Raw genomic sequence first — 10,184 nt, forward strand, 5'->3', positions numbered from 1 at the left:
CGATGCTCTCCAAAAAGAAACAGTGCAGTGCACTTTCACTGTATTTTGTTTCCTGGGGGCTACTAATACCGCATTACATTCTGACATATTTACTCTCCTGGGAGAAGGTAGCAGAAGACACACATTCACATTTTTGAATGGTCATATTAAAAGTTTATGAACAGTACTCACATGAAATTATACCCTTTATCTACAACTCAAGTAAAGACTGGTATGTATGGATGAAATACAAGTCAGGGTGATTATCTGATTCAAACTGGCTTTTCAACGATAATAAGCCCTTGGACAATCTCAGGTAACTTGTTTCATAATAAAGCATAGAAGCGAAATTTAAATTGCATACGATAAGACATAAAATTATTGTATAACAAAGGTTACTGTTGAAAAGGGCACAGATTGTTGAACAACAGCCATGTGAAAAGGTAAAGGTTAGTATCTCGATCAAGTTAGTTAAGATAAAACTTACCAATCACTGAAGCTCCTCTTTCAGCAAAAGCAAGTGCATAAGCTCTGCCCAAACCTAGTTTAAAAAAAATTAAAAAAAAGTGTAAAAAGAGTTAAAAGTTGATTTGTCTCCTGGAGCACAATTCTGAGAAGCTGGAAAAAAAATAAAATGCATGAAGAAAAACGCACCAAATCGACATAAAAATCCTGCAGGTTTTAAGTAAAATTCCACTTCCCCTTGGAGTTAAAGTTGCACAAAAGCAGATCAGCAGATAAATTCTTGACAGAACCTCCAGTCAAGAGAAAAAAAAATTAAAAATGCCCATGCTTACTTTTTGTTATTGCACTCAGGAGAACCATCAGGGAAAGCTACCTGCTGCTGTCTTTTTGTGTTTGTGACAGAAAAACATATTGGTAAAGCAGAAAATTTAATGTCTTGACACAACTTTGCAGGAGGGGATGTTTCAAGTTAATTAATTACATTCTAAGTGAATAAGGCACTTCCCTGGTTAAAGTTAGTCTTTAAGATTTGAAGAAACTTACAAACCAAAAAGAAGTTTAACTGTGACTGAAGATGTAGTGACAAAATTCCTCCAAGTATTTCGGTACAAAGGAATCACCTAATACCACAGCTATCCAAACGCACACATAGTTTACCTACTGTAACAAAAGAATGTAATTTTTGCCTCACATACAAAAGCAAGACTATTGCACCTTTACTCTGATTTGAATTCTAGGTGTGTTAAACATTAGTTACGTGTAGTAACAAATCATTTACTCACAGGGATATTATCCACTGTATCAGTCAAAAATCATTATTGAAATCCACGATGAAGATTTCAAACTAAGACTTGAATGATCAAACGATGATAAAACACAAAATCAGAAAAAGGTTTCTCATGTATTTCTCAACAGTAGCTATTTGTCCCTCCCCAACACATTCAAAGCTGTTTCTCAAAGGGAAAAAAAAAAAAAAAAGTCAGAACTGTTTAGAAACACACTAATCCCACAGCACCAATTCTGAATTTTCCTTAAGGCTCCTATGAGCCTCTGCAAGGGATCATAACACTTGAGGTGCATATACATCTACTGCCTGATATAAACAACACCTCAAAATATTTTTTTTTTGAAAAGCCAAATGACTGAGAAGTGTACAAAATCCAGATAATGTAGTATGTGCCAGTGCTATCAATTGGCAAAGCTCATCTCAAAATAAAATATATATAAATAAATATGCAGTTTGAATTGCAGAAACAATGACAGTGCTGCATTACAAGCACGTAAAATGTATTCTTCGTAGGCAATTTGCCCAAAGTGAAAGCTATCGTATTTTTAGATACCTGTGTATGTGAAAACAGGTCTCACTTTAAAACAAACAGATCAGGAATACAAATAAATTCCCAGTTCTCATCTGTTCACTGACATTCAAAACAAAAAAAGTCAACAAGCAATGCCATTAGCAGTATATACTAACTACAACATTGTAGACTAGATGGAAGCAAACTAAGAACTAAACTGAAGTTAAAAGGGCTTCCCTTTATCTTGGCTTACATTTAATCATCTATTCGTCAAAAAATTGCTGTGAAATAAGACATCCAAGGGCAGTTTTCTCTGTTAACAAACTGTTTTCAAGCAGCCTAGAACTAGGAACACAAGGATATAAGGGTCACTATGGCCATTCTTATGGCAAGCGATCTTTGCTCCACATACTACTTTCTAGAAGTTTTGTTATTGACAAAGGGTTTTGTTTATTTGTTTTGCTATTACCTAAGAAATTAACCTCTACTTCAGTAACATCTGCCGTCTAGCAAGAAGTACATCGGCATAGGTATGGTAAAAGCAGAAATGCATCACACAAAAACCTGGCCTCAATTTCTCTTGAGGAGAAAGTGACAAGAATCAACTGAGTGACATCCAAGTGACATGAATCGACCACTCAGTGCTTTCCACAAAATTTCTTATTCCTAGTCCTTATCCACAAGACACTTGGTGCTTAGGGACATGGTTTAGTGGATGATACTGGTGGTAGAGGGCAGCTGGACCACACGATCTTGGAGGTCTTTTCCAACCTTAATGGTTCTACATCACAGTCTGGGCTCCAGAAACAAGCTCTTGGTATGTGTGTGCAGCTCCACAAAGGAATAAAAAAAGGGAGAGGGAGAGTTCACTGTGGAAAAACAGAATGTCCTCAGAGGATTATGTAAAAAAAAACAAACAAACTAAAACAAACAAAAAAACCCCTCCTTTAGCAGCTGAGAACCACCACAAACTTTGAACTCACAGCTGGCCTTCTCTGGAAGCCCCATGATGCTGCCAGAGTCGAGGCGCGGCTCTGAGAGCAGCTGCACGCCCCCGAGCCCCTCCCGGCCCGGCAGCGGCCTGCGGGCCACCAACATCGCGGGACGGGACGGGACGGACCCGCAGCCCCCCCCCCGGGCAGCCCCGGCACCTGCCCGCTGCCCCGCTCCCTCCTCGCCTCGGTTCAACGTGCTGGTAACGCCCGGAGCCGCTCGCACACACCCGCGGCCGGGCCCTCGGCAGGGCCCCGGGAGCCCCCCGCCGCCGCCGCCGCCGCTCACCTCCTCCGGCGCCGGTGACCAGCACCACCCGGCCGTCAAACCGCAGCCCCTCCGCCATAGCGCTGCGCTCACTCGCCGCCGCAACGGCCCCAGCGGGCAGGGCTCGGGGCGGTGTCGGAGGGGGCGGTGGAACGGGGCCGCCGCCGCCTTCTGGGAAATGTAGGCAACGGCGGCGGGGTGGGGAGACCGATGGCACCGGGCGGTCCCGATCGGGACCCGGCCCCCGACACGGTTGGTGTCTGCATCAGTGCTTTGCTTGCTTCCGTGGCTGCAGGAGTTCTTCAGATCAAAAATAAAATGAAATATACCACGTTTTTGTTCACCGACATTTAGTCTGTCTGTGTGTGTGTGTGTGTGTGTGTGCGCCTCTTGTTCTGGCACTGGGCACCACTGGAAAGAGCCTGGCTCTGTCCTCTTTGCACTCTCCCTTCAGGTATTTATGGACATTGGTAAGATCTCCCTTGGCCTTCTCTTCTCCAAGCTGAACAGTCCCCGCTCTCCCAATCTTCCCTCACAGGTGATGCACTCCAGTCCCTCCATCATCTTTATAGCCCTTCATTGGACTCTCTCCCATATGTCCATGTTTCTTATACTAAGGTGCCCAGAACTGGACCCATCACTCCAGCGGTGGCCACACCAGTGCTGCATAGAGGGGAAGGATCACCTCCTTCCACCTGGTGGTAATGCTTAGCTTAATGAAGCCCAGGATACCATTAGCTTTCTTAGTGCCAAGGGCACACACTGCCTGCTCGTGATTAATGTCCACCAGGACCCCTAGAGCCTTTTCTGCCAAGCTGCTTTCCAGCAGGGTGGCCCCAAACATAGAATTATTAGGGTTGGAAAAGACCTTCAAGATCAGCTGGTCCAACCGTCACCCTACCACCAATGTCACCCACTAAACCATGTCCTTAAGCACCACATCCAACCTTTCCTTAAACGCCCCCAGGGATGGTGACTCCACCACCTCCCTGGGCAACCCGTTCCAATGCCTGACTGCTCCTTCTGAGAAGAAATGTCTCCTCATTTCCAACCTGAACCTCCCCTGGTGCAACTTGAGGCCATTCCCTTTAGTCCTATCACTAGTTAACTGTACTGGGGCCTGGGGTTAACATCAGCCCAGTGCATGGGCCTCTCTGGGAAAGTGTATTTCAGAATGGGTAAAAACACTGTGTAACTGCTGCAGGAGAGATGAGAGAAAAACATGCAACAGAAACCACAATCAGTGAAGATGGAGCTGGCACTACAGAGCAGACCCTGCAACCTTTGGAGAGGAACACGATGATGCAGGTTGTCCTCCTACAGGCTGTGGAGGACCCCATTGGAGCAGATAACCACACTGCAGCCCGTGGATGTGGCATGAAGGAAGCTGCAGTCCTGGGAGAGAAGCCCACACAGGAGCAGGAACTGTGGGCCATGAGGGACTCACGCTGGAGTGGTCTATTCCTGATGGACTGTATCACATGGGAGGGACCTCATGCTGGAGCAGGGACAAAGTGTGAGAAGAAAGGAGCAGCATAGAGGAACTGCTATGTACTGACTGAACTCCCCGTTCCCCAACTCCTGCTCCAGCACAGGGGTAGAGGTAGAAGAGTCAGGAGTGAAAGAGAGAGGTTGAGCCTCAGAAGAAAGAGGGTGAAGGATAAGGCATATTTTATAATTTTCTTTGTTTCTCAACATCCTACTCTCTTTTTGTATTAAGTAATAATAATAATCTTCCCCAAGTCAAGTCAGTTTTGCCAATGACTGTAACTGGTAAGTGATCTCCCTGTTTTTATGTCAACACACAAGCTTTTTAGTCTTACTTTGTCCTGTGTCCTGTTGAGGAGAAGGAGTGAGAGAGCAGCTGGGTGGGTGTCTGGCAACCAGTCAAGGTCAACCCACCACAAAGGCTTCAGTTCAGGAGAGGGAAATGTTAAGTCTGAGAATCTAGATTTTCCAAGAATCAATACTGTGAAGACATGTCAATTTTAGAGAACAACTTTTAACTTCCTTTATTTCCACATCTTAGAAATGGCTTGTTTTCCTCAGAAATCACGGTGACCATAATGTGATCACACTCACAGCTTTCAGATTTTTTACAGCCAACCTGATCAAAGATTACTTATTCACAGATAGCAAACTGCTAAGTTAAAACAGAGATGGAGAAGTTTTAATTTTGTTTTCCTCATTCCATTCATAAATTGATGGTCTGCCATACTTTATTGAAATTCAGAGTAAATACACTTGAATGCAGTTTTTCATTTCCAGGCAGTTAATTCATTTACTTTAAAACAGTTTGCTAACATCCATCTTCTATGGGTCTGCTTCATTGCTATGGAAAGTCAGTTTAAAGAAATCCATCAGCTTCACTGGGCTCAAGTCATAAATGAATTTCATAGAAACATTAACTATATTTACTTCTAAATAACCCTGAAAAATAAACAGCTTCCTTTTTGTAGACTGAAAACCTCAGAAGAGATGCATAACATATACAGTTGTGGAGCACTGAGTACATCCTTTAACTTCAGGGTAGTAATCCAAATGTTTTGTTCCTTACAGTTCACTTTAAGCACTTTTTTGCTAGTAACTGTTTATGTATTTTGTGGAAGCAATCTGGCGTGTTAAGTAGGAGTGTGCATACCTATTAATTGTATCATTGCAGGTACGGTACAGTGCAAGACTCATTCACTCAGAATGTAATTATGCTGGAGTTTCCTAGAGCCACTCCTCTGGATCTCAGCACTAGGTCTAAGCAGGATTTTCCAGCTTTATCCACCCAACTCTGAGCTGACAAATTTTGTCTGAACTATGGACAGGGATCTCATGGAGTACTTTCTTCTTACTCGCTCACTCTCACAGCTGACTGAGAGTATCATAAGCCTGAGTCTCCAGGAGATATAAACTACCTGCTCCTTTGCATTGTCTGTCTTAAACCTAAAAGGTGCTTAGTGAACGGAGGATGGTGTAAGGAGTGCCCATTAATCAGAGCAGCTGACTAGCTCATTTTGCTGGGGAAGACAACAGCGTACTCCATCAGCAGAGACAAATTTTAATTCATGATAACATTTCTTGTACAGTTCACGTATTTTGGATTATTTACAGAGCTAGCAGAAAGAATTTTTTGTTGCTGTTGCAGATTATCTCCCTTGCTGTTAGTGCTTCATTGTCTATGTTAAAGAGAGGTGATAGTTACTTGAGTTAGTTACTTGGAGACTTCCAAAGTAGAAGAAGTTAGCATTTCTGACCTCAGGTAGTCTATAACATTCACCATTTTAGAAACATTAGGAATATAGGCGTATTGGCCGCGCTGTTATTACACGCAGTTCAGTTCGCAGGGCGAAGTTACCCCAATCCTATAAGTGCAATTTATAGTTCGGACACTAGAGGGAGCGTGGTGCTTCAACACAACTCGCTGAGGCGCCGCCATTCACAGATAGCCCAACACTAGCAAAGAAATTCGTATCCAAAAAAGCTATAAAAAGGTTATGCGCAGGTCACATCAAAGAGTCACTGCTTTTATACACGCTGGTTTTGCTTAGCCGATAGATTTAGCCACATGATGGCACCCTTCTGACTACACAGGCATGTAAGGCATACATACTGGAAACTACCAAAAAAAATTGTTCTGAACACAGGTAAGGGAGCAGGGCAGCTAAACAGTCTATTAAAAATCATGAATTTTAAGTGTCGGAAATATTGCTGAATGTGTGCAGAAAGAGCTCCGTCCACTGGGTGTGTGTTATTCTGGCACTGTATTAATCAGAATAAAATACACTCACAAGTAATTACAATTCCAGAGATCACCTGTTTCATTTTAATACTGCTCAGCATAAGAGCAAGTATTCCTGCAGGGAAAGGACTGGAGCAATTGGCTGTCTATTACCAAGAGAACACTTCTGGCTGTGATTTGTCTGTGCTGCTCTTGACAGTGGAAGGGAGCAGTTTTCTAGGAGGGCCGAGCACCAGGTAGGTCACTGTGTGGTTGCTGTTCCTGAGGAAGTAACAGATCGAGCTCTTAATCTTCAGTGAGATTTGGTTCATCCTCGATATTTTATTTGTTGTTGCTACACGATGGGATCAGGCTCCCACCTGGGAGAAGGGAAGGAAGTCTTTCAGGACAACAGTGCCAATGCCAGCACAGTGCAGTGCACAGAGAGTCCTGCAGTAAGGAGTTAATGTGCTGTCTGCTGAGCACTGTGCACTCTCGCTCGTTCCCACATTTTTATTTGGGCGCTTGGGGGCATGTTTCAGTACCGCCCAGTGAGTTTAGGATACCATTTGTTAGGGGAATGCATGCAAACAGCACAAATACCCAGCTTAGTCAACTGTGCATACGCTTCTGGAAACCTCTGGTTCAGACTGGAAATACTCAGACACTTAGACAGGAACTAACCTAGTCATCCTTACGGCATCAAATATATTTGCATAATCCCTAATGTAGTGATATCTGTCTAACACAGAATGGTTCTGTGTACTTGGCTATAAATGAGTCTAGGAGAACTTGGTTCTCTTTTGGGACTTGTTCTGGCTTCCTCCTTGATCTTGAACAAGCCATTTCAGCTCTGGCCTTTTGGGTTCTGTATTTTTCTGTGCCCTTTTCAGATCAGGGGCTATCCAAAGGAAAAAAAAAAAAAAAAAAAAAAAAAAAGACTCTTCTCTTGAATTTGCCTGGAAGCTAGTGTTTACATGTCCCTAAGTAGGGTCAGGCCCTGAGGTACTTCTTATAGCATAATTTGTTCTTCAGGTAGTTAACATACCTTGTTATCAAGTCAGGATCTTTTATAGCTTCCTTGTTTTGGTGCACACACTGTGATTAGAATCAGCAAAAAGCTCACACTTCAGAACAATAAATAACATTGCAATTTCCTCAACAGATTTTTTTTTTTTCTGGAAAGCACAACATAAAGTGCATTAAAGTGAAAGTGTGTCACTTTTATATTTTTTAAATCAAACTTGACCCTATAAAAGGGATCAAAATACAAAGAGCCACTCAAAATGCAAGGAATTCATTAGGTTCCCTTAACACTTGAAAGTAATTTGTTCCAAAAGTCACAGAGCTATCAGAAAATAGCATCAGTCTGAAAGCAGGTATGAGCGTAAAGCACTACCACTGTTAATCACAGCAGGGTGATGTTAGGTGGAAATTTGGATGGAGTAGGTGTCAAGCCACAAATCAATAGCAGGTGTCAAAGTGATTTTTAAATGAGTGAGTCATAGTGTGAGAGTAACAGCAGGATATCCAGTTTCCAAGCTCAGCTAGACAGGGTTTAAAGTGGTTGAAACTGATAACGAGAAAAGTGAGTCAAAAAGGAAGACCAAGTCTACTTTATGTTGTCTCATAATAAGCAGTGTGAACCAGCAAATATTTGTCTTAACTCTTTTAGTGACATAGCAGGCTTTTTAGACCAGCAAAATTTGCCAACCACCCCCAAGCATTATCCTGTGATGTTGAATATATATTTTTTTCTGTTATGCTTCTTTGCTTACAACAGGTGAATTCTTTTTGTAAAAGGTAAATTTTCATGTGGTGTACTAAACAAAAGTGATGTATGTTCTAAAATCATGCCTTCAACTAACAGGTTAGATAACTGGAAGTTTTTGTTGTTGTTGTTTTTTAGAAAAAAAAAGAAAACTTATGGCTCTATGTATGGTGGATACCATAAACCTTTTAATGCCTTTCAAAAGGTTTTCTACTGTCTACTGATGTTCACTGTTGGGTGAATAAAAGAACTGACATACTTACTTTTATATTCTGTTTTTTAATATTGCTAAAATATATGCTTGGGTCATAAGGCTGATTTTCAAGTGCTTAATTTGCTTTCTAAATGTTTTGGCTCATGGTGATAGAGGCCTGTTCATGGGGAACAAAGATTTCTCCACAAATATGAGTAAAGGGGGCAAACAGACATTTCTTGCCGCTACTGGCAAGCAGCTAGGTATTGGTTCCATGTTAATAACTGCAGTACCATCCACTAAAGAGTACAAAAAAGCATGGCCTGCAAGAGATGGTATATTCCTCATACGACTGATGAAAACCATAGAGTTTTAGAAGTCCCTGGTGTTCTGAATATAGGTATTTTCTACTCTAACCAAACAGACCATCATGCAGCCTAGTCATTGTCCCCGTTTCCTCTCTCTGTGGCCAGCTGTCGGCTGGCAGCACAGAGAGATCACTGAGATGTCTCAGCCCTTAGGTGGTCTTAAAAGTGCATCTCATACAAACCACCAGGATGGCCCAGCTCACCCAGTTAATTAAAAGTGAAAAGTAAAAGTAATTCTATTGATTCCTTTATCTGCATGTGGTGATTTTATCCAGCTGGGCAGCTGAGCTCCACCACAAACGCTCTCTCACTCACTCAAAGGGAAAGGGGGAGAAAATACAATGCAAAGACCTCAGGGGGTTGCGATAAGGACGAGGAGATCACTCAACAATTATTGTCATGGGCAAAACAGACTCAGCATAGGGAAATTAATATAATCTATTAGCTATTACTAACATGCTAGAGCAGTGAGAAACAAAACAAAAACAAACAAAAACTAGAAACACCTTCCTTCCATTAACCCTGTTCTTTCCCCTTTACCTCTAGTGGCGCAGGGGAACGGGGAATGGGGGCTGTGGTCAGTCTGCAGCACTTCGTCTCCGCTGCTCCTTCTCGGTCACTCTCTGCCCCTGCTCCATGTGGGGACCCTCCCATGGGATGCCGTCCTTCCCGAACTGAGCCTGTAGGGGCTGTCAAGAACTGCTCCCACACGGCTCCGTACCACGGGGTCCATCCATCCCGCAGGAGCAAACTGCTCCAGCACGGGTCCCCGAAGGGCGGCAGCTCCCCCCAGCCCCCCTGCTTCTGCGTGGGCTCCTCTCCACGGGCTGCAGCTCCGGCCCAGGGCCTGCTCCTGCGGGGGCTCTCCATGGGCCGCAGCCTCCTCCAGGCCACATCCACCTGCTCCACTGGGGGCTCCTCCACAGGCTGCAGCGTGGAGATCTGCTCCGTGTGGGACCCATGGGCTGCAGGGGGACAGCCTGCTCCACCAGGGGCCTCTGTACAGGCTGCAGGGGAACTGCTGCTGCGTGCCTGGAGCACCTCCTGCCCTCCTGCTGCAATGACCTTGGGGGCTGCAGGGCTGGCTCTCACCCCTCTCTCTCTCCCAGCCGCAGTTTTGCCCAGCAGTTTTTTCTCCCTT

General features: G+C 43.8%; 1 protein-coding gene across 1 annotated transcript in view; it reads right to left on the minus strand.

Annotated features, from left to right (window-relative positions):
- The window catches only part of HSD17B4 (hydroxysteroid 17-beta dehydrogenase 4), a 62,796-nt gene extending 59,609 nt beyond the window's left edge, over window positions 1-3,187 (minus strand). The window contains exons 1-2 of the mRNA XM_035568726.2: window positions 3,024-3,187; window positions 467-520 (exon numbers count right to left, since the gene is read on the minus strand). Coding sequence (XP_035424619.1) covers window positions 467-520; window positions 3,024-3,081 — 112 coding nt within the window. The 5' untranslated portion in view covers window positions 3,082-3,187. The remainder of the gene's footprint in view (window positions 1-466; window positions 521-3,023) is intronic.
- Between the last annotated feature and the right edge of the window lie 6,997 nt (window positions 3,188-10,184).

The sequence above is a fragment of the Cygnus atratus genome, chromosome Z (assembly GCF_013377495.2).
Source record: "Cygnus atratus isolate AKBS03 ecotype Queensland, Australia chromosome Z, CAtr_DNAZoo_HiC_assembly, whole genome shotgun sequence".
In the NCBI taxonomy this organism is placed as follows: Eukaryota; Metazoa; Chordata; class Aves; order Anseriformes; family Anatidae; genus Cygnus; species Cygnus atratus.